General features: G+C 45.6%; 1 protein-coding gene across 5 annotated transcripts in view; it reads right to left on the bottom strand.

Moving 5' to 3' along the window:
• Msra (methionine sulfoxide reductase A) overlaps positions 1–24,008 on the bottom strand; it is a 333,498-nt gene that overhangs the window by 218,677 nt on the left and 90,813 nt on the right. The window contains exons 1-2 of one of the 5 annotated variants that reach the window (XM_059273483.1): positions 21,467–21,527; positions 19,872–20,124 (exon numbers count right to left, since the gene is read on the bottom strand). The exons of 2 other annotated variants lie outside the window; for them this stretch is intronic. In XM_059273483.1, coding sequence (XP_059129466.1) covers positions 19,872–19,878 — 7 coding nt within the window. In that variant the 5' untranslated portion in view covers positions 19,879–20,124; positions 21,467–21,527. Of the gene's footprint in view, positions 1–2,669; positions 2,823–19,871; positions 20,125–21,466; positions 21,528–24,008 lie in introns of those variants that run through there. 2 more of the 5 variants (XM_059273484.1, XM_059273482.1) reach the window with 2 other exon arrangements.

The following is a 24,008-nucleotide window of genomic DNA, read 5'->3' as shown; positions in this document are numbered from 1 at the left end:
TGGCCGATATTAGTCTGAAAGGGTGCAGATCGAGGGTTATGGGCCAGCTCTGCCTCTGGCCTGAGTTCATTTCCCTTGCCTCTCTCTCCCTGCTTCCTGATCGGCTGAGATGTGAGAGAGGCTCCACCAGCTCCCACTGCCACCAACAGAGATGTAGGACACTGCCATGCTTTGCCCATTGTGAAGCCTGAGCTAAAATAAAACCTTCCTCCCCAAAGTTGCTTCTGTTGGGTATTTCACCCCAGCCAGGAGGAAAGTAACTGGCACATCGTGCTTCTTTCCAAATCCTGCAAACAGTGATGATATTTGGTGGAATTTTTTTAGTCCAGGGACACCCAAGAGTGGGTACAGTGCAATCCCTTCAAGACCATCCAGAAATCACGGGGCCAAGCCCAGGCAGCTCACTGAGGATCACTTGGTAACCAAATGCAGAGAAATACTCAGCAGTGCCGTCTTCGGGGACACAGAAGATGACTGGCAGCTGGCCGTGTCTTTTTCTGGAACAGAGAAAGGGCGCTACAGCAGTCTGCTGTGGCACCATGGCAGGGACCCATGTCTTTCAAACCCACCAGAGATGAAAAGTGGAGCCAAAGTTGAAACCTGATGTCAGTCCCAGCTGAAAAGAACACACCGGGAAATTGTTCGAAAACAAAAGCAATCCCTCTGCCACCACTAAAGAGCATGAATTTACAGGATCAGCCCTCAGAATGGCGGACGACAGCTCACACAAAGAGATCTAAGCCTGGTATTTTTACAGAAACCAAAGCAAGACCTTTCTCTCTATACAGAGCTCAAAGATAAATGGCATATAGGATTTAAATCTAACATTTTCACTGAAGAGACAATAGTCTCCCAGCAAGACTGACCTTATTTCACGCAGAGGCAGCTATCCGCTCACTGTTACCTCTCCCACCCCTTGCATCCCAGCCACCACTGCCCCAAATCCCTCTGGGTGACAAAGCTTTCACCTGCAGTGGAAGCTTTAAATCATACATGCTTTTAAGGGAATGAGCAAAGAGACAGTTTTACCCACCGGTAAATAAATGGTCACCATCCAACATTCCTATGACACGTGTTAGAAAAAAAAAAAAAAAAGATCAACCAGTCAAATCCAGTTTATCTCCTGTTTTTGTATGGTCCATGGTCCATGAGCCGAGGTTTGGTATTTTCTGTCCTTTTTGTTTGTTTGTTTGTTTGTTTGTTTTAATGGATGAAAAACAATCAGGAAGAAAAATGGTCCTTGACACATGAAAATTCTATGAGATTCAAATTCAAGTGTCACTAAGTAAAGGTTTACTGGAGCAAAGGCACACTCACTTATGTCTATACTGTCCATGTTGCCTTCATTCTACAAGAGCAGACATGAGAACCTGTGATCGAGACCGCATGGCTTACAAAGCCTAAAATGTGGACCATCTGGACCTTTACAGAAATCGTTTGTCAGCCCTATCCTAGACCAGCTTGAGAAAAATATTAGGATGTGATGTTGGAATGGTGAGGGTGAGGGGGTCAAGACTCAGTGAGAAGGAAGAGTCCTCATATGGACAGGGCTATGTGAGAAAGGCATGAAGCACAGAGTTAAACTCGGCTCACCATGCCCACGTCCAATGCAGGACTGGATCTCGTTAGAGAGAGAACATCAGTTGGACGTGTAGTACAGGGTAGAATGTGCTGTAGCTTTGGGTTCTGGTCCCAACCAGAATGTTGCCTTGGAACCGGTCATGTGACCCCTCTGAACATCAATATCCTCATCTCAAGGAATAAGTGGGAATAAAAATCCCTCCCTCAGAGTCAATGTGAAAAGGGTAAGGGGTGGCTCAGGTGAAAGCACTCAGCTGAGCAGCAGGGTTCAGCTTTGAAAGATGAGTGGGTTTCCATAGGAACATGGGGCTCCAAGATGAAGAAGAGTACTGAATGTCAGTCAGCCTCTGGTCAAAGGTGAAGACATCCCTGGTAGTTGAGGCAGAAAAGGTGGTCATGGGACTAGATCCTGGCATACAACCATTCCTTCTATCAATTTCCCTTTTCTGCCCATGCCCAACTTCTTAATGACTTCCCAAGACACCCATGATTATTCCTTGGCCCACCAGAGTTACTAGGGGTTAAACTGTGCCCAGAGATCTCATGAATCCCTCATATGGCATCTTCAGAACATCTATTCTGAGTCAAAAACAGAGTTTCCACCTCACTTCCATCTACCTGTCGTCAGATCACCTGACCTCCTTGTCTCCCCTACTCCCATCATGCTTAGGTAACATTTTTGGGGGGTAAACCTAGATCGTCCAGCTGCTGAGGAAGAATGGAATGAGATTCCTGGGACTTTAGGGGAATTTATAATGAATTCCAATGTCTGCCAGACCCTGGTCGCAATGCATGCTGATGAACCACCCCGCAGCCAGCTGTCTACCCCATCACTGACTGTCCGCAGAGGACTGGTGTTCACTGAGGGTAGAGTCATCTCCAGAGATGGAACTGGCAGGAGCTCTGCAGAAGGCAATGGCAGCCCTTTAGCCTTGAGATAGAAGATGTCATGGCAAATGTTGGGAATATTTACCAAAAGCTGAAGGAACATGAGGAAAGAAGAATTGAGAACCAGGTCTCAGGCAATAATGATCGTAAGACCACACTTGCCAACTGCTTATTCTCATGTTTTTTTCACTAGCACTTACTTCTTTGCCTTCGTTCACTCTTTCTCTTCTTCCACAGAGTAGGTGGTGCCATCCGGCTACATTCTGTTCGATCTGAGTATCACATTTACAAAGGGAAGATCTAGGTGTGAGTCCCAGTGGCACTAGTTACGTGACCCACAGCTGGGTGTGCTTTGACCTATCACTGAACAATTCTGATTCTAGATCTCCCCATCTATCAGGCACCATTCTGTTTAAGGTGCCAGGTTGTTATGTGGGCTGGGTAAAGAAAATGGACCTGAGAACCTCAGCTCATCAGGCAAACCTAAGGGTTCTTTGTAGCTGTTTAAGAGGACTTCTTATAAAAGGTCAAGTTCTAAAGGAACTTGTCAGTGAAGTATTTGAAGATACTAAAAACTCTTAAATCCTATGTAATTCACACCATTTACCTTCAACTTGAAAAGAGGAAGGAGAAAAGGAAGTGTAGCGCAGGCATCCCAGCCCCAGCTTGGCCACTTCCAGCTCTCTGTTCAGCACTATAGCTTTACTCAATCTGGATTTCTAAATCATAAATTACTTTTTATTTTTGCTCTCATGGTGACTGCTTTAAGCTTTCAGCACTTCGGTCTACCCTTGATTATGGCCACATTGACCACCACCCCCCCACACACACACACACACTGCTGTGACTTCTCTGGTCTACCCTTGATTGTGGCCACACTGACCACCCCCCAACACTGCTGCCCTTGATTGTGGACACATTGACCATCCTGCCAACACTGCTAGCCTTCATTGTGGACACATTGACCACCAAGCCCCCCCACACACACACACTGCTGTGACTTCTCTGGTCTACCCTTGATTGTGGTCACACTGACCACCCCCCAACACTACTACCCTTGATTGTGGCCACATTGACCACCCCCCAACACTGCTATCCTTGATTATGGACACATTGACCCACACACACATGTTGCTCTGACTTCTCTGCTGTAGTATCCATCTAGACACTAGTAACAGTAAACTTGAGGCAGTGACCCAGCACTCTGCAGATCTTGTGTCCTGACCCATTGCTCTCATTTGGTCCCTGGAGACAAGGGACTAAAGTACCATATGATGTGATGTGCTGCTGGCCTTCCTTCTGTTAGTACCCATACCTGTCTCTAATGCATCCAGCATCTGATGTAATATCAGCCTAAAAAAAGACATACTCATGGCCAGGACACAAAGTATAAGACTTTAGATTAAACTAAACTATTTGATGAGGTTTTGTAACATGATGGCCTCTGGTTCTAAATGACACTGTAAAGGAAAATATTAGAGACAGGAGAGGCTGCCAGTTGAATCATGAAGTGTGTTTAAAGACCTCAAGACTACATCTTATGCTTCAAAGACATGTTAATAAAAAGGATCAAAACCAGAAAACACCAGGCCTCAGCTTCAGCATACACTCAGTACCTGGGGTCTCAAACAAAGCCCAGGATGGGCTATTAAAACAATCCATTTGGATACAGGCCTGGGTCAGGACATAACAATGGTATATTTAAAATGTACAAATGAGGGGCTGGGAAGATGGCTCATTGGGGACAGTACGTGCCTTGCAAGCATAAGAACCTGAGTTCAATCCCCAGAACTTGGGTAAAACAAGAAGCTAGGAGTGGTGGTAGCATGTGCTTATACTGCCAGCACTGGGGAGGCAGAGACAAATGGAGCTCTGGGGTTGCTAGGCCAGCTAGCCCAGCCTACTTGGTGAGTTCCAGGCCACTGAGAGACTTTGTCTCAGAAAAAAAAAAAAATAGCTGGACAGTGCTTGAGGAACAATAATCAAGGCTGTCTTCTGGCCTCCACATGGAAATATACATACACATTCTCTCATTCTCTCCCTCTCTCTCTCTCTCTCTCTCTCTCTCTCTCTCTCTCTCTCTCTCTCCCTCTTCCCCAACCCAAAAGTGTACAATGAATGGAAGCCTTTGAGGCAGAAATTGTGAATTCAAAAATGGCTAACTTGGACTAATATAACCCCCTCTGACTATTGGCTGAAGGTCAAAAGGTCCAGCTCTATCTCAAAGCTGCTGTGGCTCTGGTACCTCTTTGAGTTTCTTGGGTTTTCCCTATAAAGCCTGAGGAGGATCCAGTGTGATTACTGATGTCTTTTCTGACCTAATACTATCCTAGAACATTTACAATACACAATCTCATCATATACAAACCACTATGTATCAGGCAGCCTCTGTGCCTGTTCCAAAGAGGCTCATATCCTGGTGGAACTCAAGTATTTGCATAACCCTTTCTCCCTGAGTAACTATATTCTAACTGATAGAATATGGTATTAAGGTAACCCCACTCCTGGAACTAAACTACAGAAAGTTGTGATTCCATCTTGATAGCTGACACTCTCTCTTGTATGCTTTGATGAAGCAAGGTAACAAACAGGAAGACCTGTGTGACAAGAAATTGAGAATAGCTATGGGTAGCAGCCATCAAGACCTGAGACCCTCAATACAAAGCTCTTAAGAAACTGGATCCACCCAACAACCATATCAGTGAGCGTAAAGGATCCCTTCCCAGATGGAGCCTTCAACATAAGACCTCTATCCAGCCTAAGACATTAGTGAAACCCTAAAGTAGAGGGCCAGTTGAGTATATCTAAGACCCTGAACCCTAGAAACTGATCATTTATGTGTGTTGTTTTAGAGTGCCAAGTTACAGTATAATTTATCAAACAATAGATAACTAATGCACAATGTTGTTTATATCCCTGAACTCAAAATCTGCATTTTTGCTATTTATTTTGGATATTCTTGGACATTCTATAAATAAAATGAGCAATTATCTGAAACTTGGCTTAAGAACCAGGAAGAAAAAAAACCAGGAAGCTTGACTCCACTACATAGTCTCAAGGATAAAAAAAGCAAGCCACTAAAACCTCTTGCCTTCCCTGCCCACACTCCAGCTTCAAAGTGTTGGGGTTCCAGATGGAAGCTGTAGACAAGTTCAGGTGCCAAGAAACTGACACTGCTCTCTCCACCCAACTCTGATATTTCACCTACATATCTGCATTTTGAGAAGAAGTAAATACATCTCTCCACCTATTCCCACAAACAAAATGGACACTGGCCCCAGCCAGGCAAGGCACCATCCCCATGGAGAAATGTTATTTACCTTAGGAACACGGCACATGGGTGAGAGGTGAGGCCTCCAAGGCCCTGATGCTCCTCATAAGACGCGTAAACTTGATACCAGGAACGTTCCACTGGCCCCACCTCTGGGGGTCAGGATAGTGACCATGTCTCACCATCTCTATGACATCTAGCCAGTTCACTTCATTTCCTATACCACTGACCAACCTCCTGACTCTACTCTCCCCCTCTCTCTGAGCTTCCCTGCATCCATTTTGACTGAGCAATGTGTGCAATGGTTTTCTATAACTGTACATCATCTTTAAGATGAATCCTATAGTTTGCACCTCAACCTGGGGTCCTTTCCAAAGGACTGCCCCTAGCTGTTTCCATCCATGTTTCCTTTCCCTGTTGCTCTCTCCTCCTAGTCACACAGCATGTTATCATGTGAACAAGCCAAGATGTTATGTACAAGGCCTTTGCACAGCTGTTCCAGCTGCCTGAACATTCTTCCTGCAGATGATTGCCTATCTCACTTCTCATTTCAAGTTTCTACTCAGGGACTAGTTCCACAGAGAAGTCTTCTTGGCCCAATCTCTGTTCAACAGAATCTTCTGTCCCTTTCTCACACCTTCTTCTGTTTAGTTTAACCCATAACATTTGGTAATATTTGAAGCTACAGTATATTCTGTGCTTACTGGCACTGTTCTGTCCCTTGCCATGTCCCACTGAGGGTGTAGGCGCTGTCCATCTTGCCTTTATCTATCCCCAGTATCTAGGACAGCATCTTATGTTCAGTGTCTGCTGCACTGACTGTGTATTTCATAAACAAGTCCAGCAAAGAAGGCTAAAATGGAAAGTCATCAAGGTAGACATCATAGATAAGAGGTCAAGTTCAGAAAGTCAGCTAAAGACATGGGTATTTTCCAACCACTTGGCAATATTTGGAAGTAGTGAATAATCAAGGAAAGTATTTAGAGCATTTCTCAATCTACCAACTTCTTAAAACACTTGGTTTCCCATTCTTTTCTTCAACATAGTCAACAGAAAGAAACTAAAACACATTCTCCAACAGTGCCCTGTACTAAACAAATATGTTAAATGCACTCAACTGTGACATAAGCAAGATGGATCTGTAGATAATGTGCTTGCTGTGAAATCAGGAGAAGCTGAGTTTGGCTCCCAGCACCATGTTAATGCTGGATACAGGGTAAACATCTATAACTCCAGTGCTGGAGGGCTGGAGGCAGAAGCAGACAGCTCCAATGCTTCTGCTGGTCAACCAGTTTAACAAAAATAATGAGCTCAAGGAGACTGTCTCGAAAAAAACAAGATGAACAACAACGGAGGAAGACTCCCAGCATTGGCTCTGGCACACGCGCGCGCGCGCACACACACACACACACACACACACACACACACAGAATTTCTGAATGAAAGGGGTAAGAGGTACATCTTATGTGACACATAACAAGTCTCCCCATCCTTGAGTTTAGCTGATGAAGGGACTCCTAGGGGACCAGAGGGGATGGGGAGGGGAAGGCTGCCAGGGGAATCGATCAAGTGATTGGAGCTGGAACTTCCAGTCCCACCTCCTGACCTCCAGGGAAGAATGAGGCCAATGACTGAACCAGCCATGCCTAGAGAATGGTCTCCATAGAAACCCCAAACAATGAGTGTGGAGAACATCTGGGAAGGGGATGCCCCAAGGAAGGTACGGAAGCTTTGCAGCTCTGTCCTAGCCCCCACCTCTCATGTTTCCCCATGTGTCTGGTCCTGAGTCGTATCCTGCACTACAAACTAACACACATAAGTGAAGTACTTTCCTGAGTTCTCTAAGCAAACACAGAGACTGAGGAGGGTGCTGGGAATACCACTAGAAGCAGAGGTGACAAGCTGAGACTTGAAGTTGGCATCTAAAATGGGGTTGGGCAGTCTTCTGGGACTGAAACCTAATGTATGAAGTCTGGCAGGAGCTCTGGGGACTTAGGACAGGTCTAGGGAGAGCTTCTGGACACCCATTTAGTGTGTGTAGAGAATTAGAGAATGCTTTGGTGTGGGAAATCCACATATTTGGTGTCAGAAATGTTTTGTGAATGTAGAACAAACAGGATTTTCCCCGTTAGAACAACTTGATGGTCTTACTCCTGTACGTTAAAAACCTCCTTGGGGAGAGTGCAGAGACTGACAGGCACAAAGAGATGGCTGAACCATCAATCTCTCACTAAATCTCATGCCAACCCACAAAGCAGCAGGGCTCCCACCTTATATGTGAGAAAATTGGAACCAGGATTTGAACCCAGATTTTTTTAAACCCAGATCCACATTCCTAACTCATATGCCCCATTAGGATGGCAGTGTATTCAGGCCTTGACCACAGGCTAAGAATGTCACCTTAGAAAACAGCAAGATACAAGCCAACAAAAACCTTCATGAGGACCAAGGAGATGGTTTAGATGAGGATCTGCGTTCGGATCCCCAGAACCTGGGCACAATAGCAAGTATCGGCAGTCCCTGTACTCCTATGGTGAGATGGGAGGTAGAGACAGAGAATCTCTGGAAGCTCACAGGTCAGCTAGCCTGGTGTGGGCAGTGGCAAATACAACTGACTGTCTTCAGGTGGAAAGCAAGGACCAACAGCTAAGCTCATTCTCTGACCTCCACACACATGCCATGACATGTGTGCGTCTACACTAATACACACAAATACGTACATATGCACACACAAAAGGCTTCTCTGCTTGGGGCAGCTGGTATAAGCAATGGGTGCAGATACTGTGTTACCATGTTCTACTCAACCACTGAACTCTTTATCTAACATGTCCAGGCATCTCAACTGAATCCCAACCTTGAGAATCCAAGAGCTTCCAATTCACCATGGCTTACTGGTCAACCTACAGTGCTCTGGGTTTCAATAAAAGAAACAGCATATAAGCTTCTCAAGTAGCTGTGAGCTCTGCCTTTCCTCCCATACTGTGATGGATTAAAGTGACTGTTACCTTCATTGGTCCAGCCACTCAGCTGAGTATTAACCCACCAGCAAAGCATATCTGTGAGCATCTCATATTCAAGTGAGCTTCTTCATATTCAGTGGTATTTTCTGTGATACAAAATTAGCAGCCTTTCAGTTAACAGGTTCTTCACATTGCTTTCCTGCTTGGAATGTTGTGATTGTTCAACGGCTCAGATTCATTTGGTTTTTACTGTCTGAGTATGTGAAATTAAGCAAATCTATAGGGAGTGTATACCCCTGAGTCTCTGGATTTCACACTCTCGGCTCAAGGACAATTCAGACATTTAAAATGTCATGGATAATTAGCCAGCCTCTTTATAAATAAGATTTTTTGCTCTGATAGAATCACAAAGTTTGCCAGCCTCCGGTATAAATGTACTCATTAGGAAGTGATCAGATGTTCTTTAAAAAGTTGTTTGTGTTTCTGCAAAAATGGAGCTAGGCAAAGTGGTGGGAAGGACATAAGCCAAGAGGTAGGGAGGCCAGTGGCCAGACCAGGGAGAAGCTGGGCCTAGACCTAGAGGCTCCCAGGATCTAGATCTAGAGTGTCTCAGGATCTAGAACTAGAACAGCCTAGGATCTAGACTAGAGATGCCCAGGTTCTAGATCTAGAGCTGCCCGGGGTCTAGATCTAGAGCTGCCCAGGATCTAGACTAGAGATACCCAGGTTCTAGATTTAACAGACTAAAAGTGCACAGGGCCTAGGTCTAGAAGTGTCCAAGGTCTATACCTAAAGATATCTGGGGTCTGGACCTAGGGATGTCCAGGTTCTGGACTAAGAGGTACTCAATATATAGAACTCAAGGTTCCTGGGGTCTAGATCTAGTGCTACGAGACTCTGAAGAGAAAGTGCTTTTATTATTGTTTTCTCAACTAAGAAAACTACCTCCAATTCTTAAAATCCTCACCAAACTAAAATACCCAGTTGAGAGGAGTGTTAGGCAGGTAACATGAACTCCCAGCTTGGCATCCAAAGCACCCATAGCTTTTCTTCTTTCCAATACTGGTATTAAAATATTCCAGAACTGCCCATAGATATACTGCTTAAAAAAAGGTTCATCAGTAAAACATCTGTCAACACCAGATGTGAACTAGGAGTATTAGTTATTTTTTGTTGTTGTTGCGATAAAATACTATGAACAAAAGCAATTTAGGGAAGTCAGTTTATTTGGGCTTATGGTACCAGAGGGAGAAGGCTCCATCATGGTGGGGAGGCACAGGAGGAAATGGCAGGCATGGCTGCAGGGCAGGAAGCTGAGGGCTCATGTCTTGAACCAAAAGCATGGGACAGAGAGAGTGAAGTGGCTATGGCTCAAAGCCTGCTCTTGGTGACATACTTCCTCCAGCAAGGCTATACCATCTAAACATCTCCTAAAAGGTGCCACCAACTGGGAGCAAGTGTTCAAATGCTGGAGCCCATGGGAGACATTTATCATTCAAACCACTACATCGTCACCAAAAAAAAAAAGTTCTTTTATGTCCCTAGTGGAATACATCACATCATTAAAACATGTAGCAAGCAGTCAGTGTGGATACACACAAAGAACAGCTGTTTCCATGGCTACTGAAATGTGGCAACTTCCTCCCCAATTAGAGGTTGGTCCTAGGATAACTGTGAAGCTCTGTACACCTAGTAAACTCACAGCACTTAGAGAAAATGTCCGAACAAAAGGCAGCTAACAGCACTTGCTATACAAGAATGAGGACCTGATTTCAGATCCCAACACCCACATAAAAAAAAGCCAGACATGGCCATACACACACGTCTGTAATCTCAACATTGTGGGACTGAAGAAAAGAGGATACAGGGGTGTGCTGGTCACCAGCCTAGCTCTAGGTTCAGGAAAAACACCCTGTCTCAAAAGAACAAGTGAGAGAGTAGGAGACCTAGTACATACACCTGCACACATTCATAAATCACACCAAACATATACACACAAACACACACACACACACACACACACACACACACACACACACACACACACAAAGTAAAAAATGTATCAAAACACAGAGAGAATTACCACCTCCCCCGAGTGTGGTAGTACATTTGTAATCCTAGTGCTGGGGAAGCAAAGATGGGTGAATCCCTGGGGCTCATAAGCCAGACAGCCTAGCCTACTTGGCAAGTTCCAGGCCAGGGAAAGACCCTGACTCAATAGATAGATAGATAGATAGATAGATAGATAGATAGATAGATAGATAGATAGATAGATAGATAGTGGTAAATGGCACCTGAGGAGCAATATGCAACATGCAACGTTGACCTCTGGTCCCAACATGCATGCACATGCATATGTAAATACACATGTGTTAACACACACGCACTCCTGTGCACACACCCACACACACGGGCATGCACACATCCAACTGACAAACAAACATAGTATGAGCACCCTAATTTAGAAGAACATTATTTGGTACCCACACAACCAACAAGGTACTTTGCCAGATGCCTCTGGGTTATGCTGCTCTGTGTGTGATAATTCAGAGCCATGGAAGAGAAACCAACCCCTCCCCAGTAAACTGGCCAGCTCAACCTGCTCAGCCTTGAAAAGGCCAAGCATATGTCATGGCACTGTTACCGGCTAAGTGTGAAATGTCCCTCACAGGCTCACGTGTTTGAACAGTTGGTCCCTCTTTGACGGCACTGTTTAGGGATGGTGATGGAACCTTGTGGCCATGGGGCCTAGGTAGCACTTAGGTAGCCACTGGTGGCAGGCCTTTGAGGGTTATAAACTACTCCACTGCTGGCCACTGAAATATAAAGAACCCTAGCAGAATCTTCTCATTACCAAGAGCTCATCTGTGCCTTCCTCACCTGGATGGTCTAAATCTCCTGAAAATGAGCCAAATAAATCTTCTGACTCTAAAGCTGTTCTGACAAGCAAGTGTCACAGTGACAAGGAGAGCAGCCCATACAGGCACCACACTCTGCGCTGGGTGAGCTTGGCTTGTGGGTCAGTGCAGGCAGCAGCCTACATTTATACAGCCCAATATAAACCCTAGCACCATAGGAACTTACTGAGAGAGAAAATGAAGTTATTTCTGACTGTTTCCCAGGAAGCAGTCAGACAGATGAGAAATAACTTGGAAATGCAGCATGGAATGACTGTTAGTTCCCACTGTAGCACAGATCTAGGAGTGTGTCGGGAGCCTGGGTGGGAACTCCATTCTGACCTGGGCCTGATCCAGTGTTAACAGGACCTTGGTCAAACCATTTTACATCACTCATGTGAACATGAGTTTGGAGTATGAAGGACTTCTTTGCAGACATGTCTGGATCACATTTACAGAAATGGATGTGAGTATGGAGGCTGACAGTGAGCTGAGTTCCTGATGCACAGAGAAGGAGGCATTTGGTTCTGGAACTCACCTTGAACACATCATGCAATCACTCAGCCAAATACCTGAGCCTCTGGTAGCCACCCACCACCCAAGACCACCAGGCTGGAGCCTTATGACCCGAACCCAACTCTTGCAGGTGCTCAGACAAATGTGAGCTGGGCTCCCTTCTGGGAGACGTTGTAATCTGAGATGAACAAATGCTTCTGATTTTTCAAAAAGAGATTCAAGAACTCTTCCACAGGCAGGCTTCTCCCAAAACTTCTGTTCTTGTCCTGAATTTTAAAACTACGATGTGACATTTTAACATATGGCAAAGAGAGATGAATTTGAGATCACTTCAAACTACTTAAAAGATCTGTATTAAACAGAGACTTCCATTACTACAGTTCTAATAAGTCCTGGTTTCATCTGGGCTATCAGCGACAGTGTAAGTAATTACCTTTCAACTTGGGCTGTTCCAGCCCATTAGGCCAATACTGATGACTCAGGAAAGGCATCCATAGTTAACTGCTGATAAAAGATGAAATGGAATGGAAGAAGATGCTGCAGCCTTGGCCCGCCCACCCACATCTATTGTGAGGAATGAATCAGAAAGAAAGAAATGTGATAGAGTGATAAGGCTTCACAAGTAAATATTCAAAACAGGAATAGAGGCATAACTACCAAGATAAAAACAGAGAGCAAAAGGCCTCATCCAATGTGTCACATATTTAAAAAATCTTCAATCCCCAGTTACAGTGTTCAGCTATGTACAAGGATGGGATCCAAACAGAAACAATCATCCTCAATGTGAGAGCTCATGTGAGTTGGGTATTCAGTCAACAATCCAGTCAATACATCAGGCTCTTTGGCTAGGTGCTGGCAGTACAAATGTTTGTGAGACCTGATTCTCTTCAAGAGAGACAGGACAGTCATGGTAGCCATACCCCAGTGTAGGGGTTTTCCAATAAACACAATTACTTGTAAGTTCTCTAAATTTTCTTTAACCAAGAATCCCAGATATAACTAGCTGACGTGTACTACTCCTACATTACATTTCTGGCCTTTGGAGAAGCACAGTCGTGGTGATTTGTTAACAGTGTGCATCAAGTTGGAGAGATCAGAGTGATCATCTTAAAACCAAAACCACAACATCCACAATTCCTTATTAGAGTGCCCCGAAGAAATAAGCAGCTTGAAAGGAAGCCAATGGGGGAGGTGGAGGGGGTGGCAGATAACAGTGTTCAAGACAGCCTGGGAAGGCTCAGGAGGCAGCGTGGACATCACGGTATCTTACGGGTACCTGGGCCTCCTACTTGCTCCCACAAGGAAGCAGGGTACTGTGAGCTGGGAGGGCATCTGAACAAGGGGCAGTACCAGCCAGAGAACTATGGGGAGGACGGGAGGTTTGAGTGGAACCACCATGGGAAAGCATGGCATATGCCCACAGACACTGCCTGGCTGTTGTCACCCTCCTGAGTACGGTCCAGCCTGAGTCCTCCCTCACCTGCCCTCTGCTCACCCAGAAGGCCATTCAATCAGCCCACTTTCTCTCTGACACACTACCAGGAACTCTTCTATCTGTGTCCCTCCTGTCCTCTTTCCTTTGGAGGATGGGGTATGGGTTCACCCCATTTCCCCAACCTCACCAAGTACCAAGCACCTAGTACCTTTTCCAACACACAAAGCACTAGGGCTAGCCCTAGTTCCTTCTCCCAATCTGCCCTAGACATTTACCCTAGGCTAGGGGTTCTCCCCTCAGAAGCCTGCCCAAAATGGATCCCAGGCTGGAGGAGGCTGAATACTGTTACCCAAGCCCATGGGGCCCCACGGTTACCAGACTCTCTCCACAGCCTCACACACAGCCCAGGTCATTTTCAGTGGAGACAAATGCTGCCGTGTGCAACTTAAATAGAAATGCAGCCATTTTCTGATGCAAATGCTCAGAATGGGACAGACAAGGGACACAGATGACTGCAGGAAAAAGCACAGGCATGACAGGGAAACTGACGATGAGGCCCGCAGACTGAGCTAGTCAAGGCAGGATCTGGGAGATGCAGCATCTTGAAAACTGGAGCCTGGCTGCAAGCCCAGAAAGGAGACAAGCGGGAAGCTTCCTGGGCATGGGGCCCACGGAGGGGGCAGCATACGTTTGTGGGTACTGGGGAGATGCCTAGAGAGCAATTGAAACCCTAGCTTTTGGGCAATGCCTGGAGGCATTCGGAGGAAACTGAGTTTTCAAGGTCGGGGTTCAGAGAGAGACTGCGAGGCCCCTGTCAACACAGGGTGAATCAGCCGCGGATATGACCTCTATCTGACTAGATAAAGTTGCATCCTGAGGCTGGGCTGTGTCGTGATGTTCAGTTGACCCCCAGCTTCTTTGCTGCCACACTCTCTTGACTTCACAAGGCCTGGGTTATGTGATGTGGCCGAGGCCGCCTTTAGACTCGCACAGCAAAGAACAAAGGCTCCAGGCAGGCATAGAGCCTCTGGCTCAGAGGCGGCCTGCCATTCAGCTGTCTTCTCTCTGAAGAGCTTAAGAACCACATATTGCAGGCAGAAGTATTAAGGTTTAAAATAAAACAGGCTGTACTGAGAGACTATGAGCAGAGGGGCTCACAACGATGGCTAAGAAAAAAAGCAGCTCTCCAAAGTGGCTTCCACTTTCCATCTGGAAGGTTCTTTCTGTGCTCCCCTCCCCCCATTCACCTTCCAGACTCTCAAGAGACCCAGTGGGAAGGTCATCTCACTTTTCTGCTGTCTTGGTTGTGGCCATTTCTAGCTGCTTTGGCACTGGAGATGGTTTAGTCACCCCACTATCAATATCATTTCCTCAAGATCCACTCAGCGTTGTAGCTCAGTACCCGTCCGGCCTAGCATGTCATAGGCTCCTTGTTTTTATAAGGACTTGGTATTTATTTTTGGTGCTAGAGCTTGGGATTGAACCCAGGGCCTTGCATATGCCTAGTGAATGCTTTACTCCCAAAAACACCTGCAGGCCCCTCACAGGTAGAGCCCAACTGTGGTGGTCTGAATAAGAATGGCCCCACAGGCTCATAGGTTTGAATGCTTAGTCAACAGGGAGTGGCACTATTTGAAAGGATTAAGAGGTGTGGCCTTGTTAGAGGAAGTGTACCACTGGGGGTGGGCTTTGAGGGTTCAGAAGCCCAAGACAGGCCAAGAGTCTCTGGCTTCCTGCTGCCTGTGGATTCAGATGTAGAACTCTTGGCTACTTCTCCAGCATCATATCTGCCTGCATGCTGCCATACCTCCTGCCATGATGCTAATGGACTAAACCTCTGAAACTATAAACCAGTCCCAATTAAATGCTTTCTTTTATAAGAGTTACCATGGTCATGGTGTCTCTTCACAGCAATAGAACAGTGACTACCACACCAACAAATGAAGAAAAGATCTGTGAAAGAGGAAGCAAGCTGCAGACTCTCTGTGTCCTGCAGATCAGTGACAACACTTCCTCCCCCTCTTTGGGAAATGGGCTCTTCCTACAATGTTGGCCTCTCTTTGAGAATTTCTTTCTGGCTTTCTTCTCTAACACCCATTCTTTTTGCTCCCTCACCCCCAGCCCGAGTTCAGTCCATCCTCTACATGAACTGGCTGTCCAGCAACACACTTCCTGGATCTCTGCCCTTAGTTAATATTCTATTCTCTAGCTAGTGTCCATCTTCTCTCAGCCTTCCTTCCTTGTTACCCAGCTAGCCCAGCTGGAATCTTCTGCCCAGGCTCCAGAGTCAACACCAGAAAGAAGTCCTACAGCCATGTCCTTCAGAGGAGTCCCTCCAATCTCAATCAGTTCTTCTTGGCCTTTCCAAGGTACTCCTTGGCGGTTCTAGAAGCCATGAGCTCCTTTAGCAGCTAGCATTACCTGAGGAGGGTAACACACATTTCCACCTCCCTCTCCAGGCCCCACTGTTTTTGTCCCCACACAGTGTGACAGCCTTTGCCACAATCCCATTCTTTCAAGCCCAGCTGCAGTAGAGCATCCCTTGTCTGCTGGGAGGATGTTTATCAGACATTATTTTTTATTTTTGTTATCCCTATAATTGCATGTGACACTATACATTCCCTGTCCTACAACTTAAGTTCCTCTGTTCCCACTGCCTTCTCTAGACTCTTTGGACCTAAGATATTGTGTCCTCTTTCTTGATGGGAGACACAGAAGCATCCATAACATTTAAGTTTAAGAAGGGCCTTAGCAGAGCTGCACAATGGAGCACATTGTAGTTTCAAGCAATGTTAACGGGACTGTGCTGCTGTTAAAATGATGAACTCTGCGCCAGCGCCAGTATCAGCCAGACAAATTGCAGAGGCACTTTAAAGATGATTCTCAAAAGTGTTCTCACATGGTTGAGCTGATGATTTTGCCTTTTCCCAAAGTCTCATCTTGTGTAATTAGCTGGGTGCTTCCGTATTGGTGGTTTGCCTTGTCTGCCCATGCTGTCAAACGTGCAGCAATTTGAAGGCTGGGCAACAGCGGTGTTGACAGCTTTAAGAGTATATTTCTTTCCTACAGTTCTATTCACTAATAATAATTTGTTCATTATTTAATATCTCATCAACGAGGACAGAAAGTCCTTGTTTTCTCTCACAGCAACTAGAAGGGAGGGCACTCGTTACGAGCCCTGATACAAAGACACGGCCGTGCAAGGAGCTATTTATTTTCTTAAAGGTTTATTTTCCAAATGCAATGTTTAAAATGGAGTTAACTGTCTTAAAATGTTAGCATTCACAGTTTTCCCAGGGTCAGGGAGTTCAGAAAGACAAGGACAGACAGGCAGGGGAATAGTCAACAACACAGAGAGACCAAATGCTTCTAAAACACATTGAAATAGACTTTCAAGTGGCAGTGTGTGCGCTTGCCCCCCCCCCACCTTCAGCAGAGTGTTACAGGTATAGGAGAATAACTGGGAGACAAGGAGGTTGGGGTGGGGGCTGCAATCTTCTCAACTAAAATAGCAGTAATAACAAGGCTGTCAGAGAACCTGCAGGGTCCATCTTCCTTAACCAGGTAAAGGCTAGGCAGAGATCAATTCTCACCATCCCTGTGGTGGTACTGGCCAGCACAATAAAACAAGAAAGGAGATAAAACCCAAAGGAAGCCGGCAAACACTATCAGTGTTCACAAAAGGCATAATTATTGTCTCAATCCATGAAGACTGCAAGAGCACGCTGCCAGAGGTGGCTTGTGGACAACTGAAATGTAGTTCTCGCCCAAAGTCCAGAATGAAGGCACCATCTGCTGGCGTCTGGGGAAGTTCTTCTGGCTCCTAGATGGCTGTCTTTTCACATGTCCTCACATGATTAAAGGGGTAGGGATAATCATGAGGTCTCTTTCTTTCAAAGGAAGGGGAAGCATTGGATTGGTCACTTCCGGGTCACCATGACCACATCTCTAATAGCAACAGCTTCAGAAAGGAAAGGCTTGTTCTGTCTCCTGATTTCAGAGGCACCTCAGTCTATCATGGCAGGGACAGTAGGGCAGAGTGGCTCCATACTCTGTGGCAGGAGCATGAGGTGGCAGGTTGTTCACATGGCAACGGACCAGGAATCTGAAAGAGCCATCACCCTACTCAAAGGCCCTCCCCTCATCACCGGCTTCCACCAGTTAGACCCCACTCCCAGAGATGCCACAGCCTTCGAAGGATCTAGCATTTAAAGCATGAGCTTACAGGGATATTTCAGTCAGAAATAATATGCGCTGATCTCCAAGCCCTGCCTCCCAACACCAGTACACTGAGTGTTAGGATTCCCCAGGTCTTTGTTTGGACTGAAGACTGCTCTTCAGACCTCCAGTCATCTAGGCAAGTGCTCATATGGAGCCAAATCCCTAGCCAGCCAAGTCAGGATTCAACACATGAGTTTTGAAGGACATACACATTCCGTTTATAAGAGTCTCCATAGAAGTACCAAAGAATATACAAAAATACTACTAGAAGTAAGTGAGCCTAACAGGTCCAAGGAGACAAGGTTAACACAGAAAAACCAAATAAATTTATCTAGTAATGAGTGGCTAGAAATGGGAGGAGATTGAGGTACTGCTTATGATACTGAGTAAAGTAAGTTTGGTTCAGGTTTGTCTTTCTATCTTCCTTGGCAATATCTTCAGAATAACGCATCTATCATTTTTCTTGAATGTTTTCTTATTTTTATGTCCTAAGAATCATTTGCAGTCTTCAAAGGTCAGAAAGACTCTCTCCAACGTTGTCCTCAAGTGTGACAACTTTAGGCTTCACATTTAGGTTACTGATATATTTTGAGTTAATGTCATATAAGACATAAGGTAAATGGTTCTAAGATAAGAAAACAGGGGCAGTGAGATGGCTCAGCAGGTAAAGGCACCTGCTACCCAAGCCTCCTCAGAACCACCTTTAAAAAGTCGGATTCAGTCATGTGCATCTACAATCCCAGCACTCCTACAGTGAAACGGGAGAAGGATATCAGGGAATCACCCTAAAGCCAGCTAGCCTGGAGCATGCAACATAGCAGAAACAAGAGAAACCCTCCCAACAAAGAGGAAGAGAATCAACTCCTGCAACTCATTTTCTTAACTCCAGGAACGTGACCCTGTGCCCACACCTCTCTCTCTCTCTCTCTCTCTCTCTCTCTCTCTCTCTCTCTCTCTCTCTCTCTCCCTCCCTCTTTCTCCCTCTCTTTCTTTCTCCTTCTCCCTCTCTCTCACAGAAACACACACACAATAATAAATTTTTAAAATTAGCCAGGCAGTGGTAGCACATACCTTTAATCCCAGCACTTAGGAGGCACAGGCAGGCGGATCTCAGTGAGTTCGAGGCCAGCCTGATCTACAAAGTGAGTTCCAGGACAGCCAAGACTGTTACACAGAAGAAACCATGCCTCAAAAAAACTAACTAAATAAATAAATAACTTTTAAAAATTCAAATAAAAGAAGGAAATAGTGATAGATGCAAGCAGCAATACCATGAGACACAGAATCAGAAATCAGAAAGTCACACAGAGGTGGGGATCTCAGCCTCTCTTCTGCAGCACTGATGGAGTTTCCAGGTTCCTGTTGGATGAATTCACTAGTTGGTCAGTTAGGCTCCTTAAAAAATGAAGGAACAAGTCAGTTCCTAAGCACAGCCAGATTCTGCATTCTACCACTGACTCTAACAAAAGCAACTTGAAGTCTAACTAGGAGTTTGTTTGTTATATGGGATTGGTGGTATATGCGTGTGTGTGCACATGTGTGTGGATGCACATACCCAATGCTTATGCACGCAAAGCAAAGGACAGAGGATAGATATTAGTATCTATCCCTCTGCCTTAGTCTCTTTAGACAGGGTCTCCTACTGAACCTGAAGTTCTCCTTTTCAGTAGGACTGGCTGGCCAGTGAGTTCCTGGGACTGGCCTAACTCTACCCCTCAATAATGAAGTTATAGTTATGAATGGTCATGACCACCCTTTTTACATGTGTTCTGGGGATTCAAACTAAGGTCCTCATGCTTGTACCACAAGTGTTCTTACCCAGTGAACCATCTCCCTTACTCCCTACTAGATTTGTGCATCAGTCTCAATTTGAATACTTAGAAGACAGAACTATCTCCAACCACTGAGAGAAACAGGGATGAGAAAAATTACATAAATGCAAATGTACTTAAAACATTCACTTCGTTAGGACCCACCTCTAAAGACCTGCACATACCACACAATGATTAAGAACAAGCAATTCCTTATCCTGAGCACATACCCTGAAGTCAGTTAGCATTGCCAGTGACTGGAAACAATATGCCGGGTGGATTGTTACATACTTGGCATAGTTAAGATGCCATCGTCTTCCAAGTGGATGATTTATTCTGGCAAAGCCTCCGCTGTATGTCACTTTGGGGGGGAGTGTGGGAGACTCCTGCTTGGGTGGAGGCTGTACTGTGTAAGCTTCAAGACCCTCAGGTGGCAAGCACTGGTCCAAGATTTCAGAAGAGAAGTAGTTTCCAATTCCAGCTAAAGCCCTTCCTCGATGGGTGACATCAGGCCAGTAGCCTCACCTTTCCGAACCTCGTTACCCTGATAGAACACAAACGCTTTATCAACCAGTCTCCCCCACATACACACAATGGTTCAAACACTGTTTAAATGTTGAATTGATGCTGCCTCTCTCTTTCCCACCTTCCAACAATCATGCTGTAGGATTCTCTCTGGTGACTGGGGTGATTCTCTAACTGAGATAGCCATGTCATGGCCAAAAGACAGCATTACTCAACTCTGAATCCTAGACAACGGCAGCCCTGAAAGTGGTGCCTGGAGCAGATGGGGCATGATGGGATTGGTGGGCCAAGGAAAGGCTGCTGGGAGAGGTAAACTCATTCTTTTTGGAGGGTGTGGCCGCTGGTAGATTTCTCATGCTTCTTTGTGGAGCCACACATCCAAATATAGATGGGCAGCACTAATGGATTTAGTGGGTTACCAGGAGGGAGAAAAAAAAGAAGAAGAAGAAGACGGTGTGAAGTTGGGAGGCCGAAGTGTTGTGGAGGACATGGAGGGAGTTGGAAGAGAGAAATGATCATGGACATGATCATATTTCATTGTAGACATGTATGAAATTCTCAAGAATAAAGAAACATATTCTTTTCAGTTACTGTAATATCTGTCACACTGGTACACTCAACACGAGAGTGCAAGGATAATCCATGTATACGTAACAACCTATACAGGGACATCTGAGCTGGCTGGGGACATCACTCTGGTGAGGTGGAGGACTAGGATCAGTAAACAATATCCTTTGTTATTGCCAAGCCTGGAACTCCATATGGAAAATATCACACATTTATAGAACAGGGGTTATTCGTTAGCGAAGAAACTGTAGTTAACATGCACTTGAGGCTCACAACCACTCCGCAGAGCTGTCATCCTGACTTCAAAGCACAGGTTCATAATAAAAAAATAAATAAATAAAAATTGGCTAATTCCTCATTTTCTTTTTGCAATTTCCTATGTGTGCTCATGGTATACATGTGCATATACATGTGATGTGGAGGTGCATGTGCACATGCGGAAGTTAAGGTTAATGCTGGGAATCATCCTAGATTACCCTTCCACTTTATTCACTGAGGCAGGGTCTCTTAATCACACCAAGAGCTCATAGATATGGCTAGTCTTGCTAGCCAGCTTCTGGGGCTGATAATACAGGCAGGCCACTACACCCAACTGACATGTTTTTGTAGGTTGGAAAACTGAAGTACAAGGACCACAAAGGACTTGTCCGGAGTCACAAAGCTAGTAAGCCACAAAGATGGGACCCAGACTGTCAGGGTTTAACACCACAGTGACCATTAAGAAGGGCAGCAGTCCCACGTGCCCACAGAGCTTCTCATTGCCAGTCTCCTATGTGCCCATGTGGCCACCTTACCTTAAATAACAGCAGGACACACGGGGGTCCTCTGCAGGGCACCAGCACCCTTCTTGCCCTTAGAGGAGGGGGTGGATGCATGAGAAACCGCAATTACTCGCTGAGTTGCACAGCTTCTTCGCATTGTTTATATCACAATTAGAACAAGAGGACCAGCTTTGAACACAAGGCTTTGAACACTGTGAGGGTTCCCAGTGCGGCTGTCTGGGACAGCACAGCACAGAGGCTGGGGTACAGGGGAGATGGTACCCAGCCTCCCCTGCCTCCTCCCATCTTTTGAATTAGCATGCTGGAATTACTGAAGCAAAAGCCCAGCTAATCTCCCGGCTGGCGTGGCTGTCATTATCATGCCGCGCACACATGCATATTCAGCCAGATTTAAGGGAAGAAGTAAGCCTCCCTCATGGCGCTGCTGATAAACAACCCCCCCAAAATCCCCCCTTTTTTCCCTGTGCTCAGCCCAAGAACATTTAGAGACCTTGTCATACTTAAAAGTGATTTGCCCATAAGTCTTTTATATGTTAATAACCTTGTATGCTGAATATTTCATACTGGAGATGACGATTTGATTGGTCTCCCCATGACTCCCAGCACAATAGAAATGGCTTCGGCTTTCTCCAGTGCCTCTGAACACCAATCTTCACATTCAAGTTCACCTGGCTGGCTGGGTCGTACAGTACACTTATTTCCAAACAAAACATTTTAATTCCTGGTTGGGAGAGAGGCTGGTGGTGGGCGGCATTGGAGGAGGCTAGAAAAGTGAACAGGAGGAGAGAGGGGAAGGTTTTTCTGACCCAGAGACAAGGCACTGGTCACCCACTTTTCTCCAGCTAGTACAAGACGGACTTACACGGCCCTTCCTCTGCTCACAAGTTGGCTAGATGGGTCTGGGTGTGTCTCCACCCTGGGAAAACATTGATAGGGATTAGCAGAGAAGGGCTGGGAAGAGAGCTATTACCCTGAGTGGGCATCCATCTAGATCAGTGGTTCTCAACCTTCCTAATGCTGCGACCCTTTAATACAGTTTCCCATGTGGACCCCAACCATAAAATTACTTCATTGCTACTTCATAACTGCAATTTGCTACTGTTATGAATTATAATGTAAATATCTGATATGCAACCCCTGTGAAAGGGTCATTTGACCCCAAAAGGAGTCGAGACCCACAGGTTGAGAACCTCTGATGCTCCTGATGAGCATCCAGGATTGAGATTTATGGGCTTGGCTGCCTAGGCGAATGAGGTAGGCACATCACTAGCCAACAGGGCTTGGCTGAGAGGACAGAACTTCAGTGGTCCTTCAAGTTCTGCTCATGTGAGTGACTATGCTGAGGGAACACAAGATACTAGAAGATTCTCTGATTCTCAGCCTGGACAATGCCAAGTTTAAGGGTGTGGTAAGGGGGTTGATGTGTACTACAATACAAACATGAATACATTCACACATTCATACACCACATATACAGTACACACATATACACAAAAAGCATACACACACACATACACACAAACACATACACACACAAACACATACACACATACACACACACATACACACACACATACACACACAAACACATACACACATACACACACACATACACACACACATACACACATACACACACACACACACACACACACACACACACACACACACACACACCATTAGGCCAAAATGTACCTTCTGTGTTGTCAGCCTTTGACAGTTATTCACTAGAAGGTCTGAGTTCATTCATTCCTGCAGTTTGGAAAACCAAACCTTCTGGAAAAGCCTGCAACCACCACCCTACCTATCCACCCCATACCACCTTATGTGACTAACTTGGCTTTTCTGAGTGGAGGCGGGGTCACCTTGATCACATACCCTGACCTCATGAGTCATGGGTACACCCCTTTCCCAAGGGACCTTCCTTGTCCACATCAGCCTGGGAATTTTTGTGTTCCCTAAGCTATACATCACAATGGTTTATGCTCTGACTGCAAAATCATGGCCCAGATGCAGATCCCAGCTACACTGTGGACCAATCTGGCATCTTGAGCAAGTGTGTTAGCTTCCAGATGTATTGTTCCTCAGCTGAAGAGGGAGATGACAGCAGCACACACTCTAGAAGATTCTATATGTTTTCTTTTTTAAGCCTAGGATGGTATTGGGCCCTAGTCAGCAATGACTCTACCCTCCCTGCCACCATCCATTGAGTGACTCTTTGCTCAGCACCTCCAACTTAAAGATGAGGAAGCTGAGGATCTCACACATCCCGTCCTACTCTCAAGACTGTAGGTCTTGATTTGGTGCATATGACAGCTTGCAAAGACCCACAGAGCTCTGCAGAGTAACAGAAGAAAAACCAATGTGTACCAATGGTCACTCACTTTCCAACACAAGGCTCAGAAGTGACTCCCTGCTCTGCCCCCTACACCCTGCTCCTACTCCCTTGCCTAGGAGTAACCCTTCAGGCAAGGTTTACTAGGGAATAGGACTTAAATCTTATTTGATCACATCTCAAAGGTCCTCTTCTTATGTATGCTTGGACTTTTTTGGG

The sequence above is a fragment of the Peromyscus eremicus genome, chromosome 9 (assembly GCF_949786415.1).
Source record: "Peromyscus eremicus chromosome 9, PerEre_H2_v1, whole genome shotgun sequence".
Taxonomy (NCBI): Eukaryota; Metazoa; Chordata; class Mammalia; order Rodentia; family Cricetidae; genus Peromyscus; species Peromyscus eremicus.
This window is presented reverse-complemented; position numbering and strand designations above follow the sequence as displayed.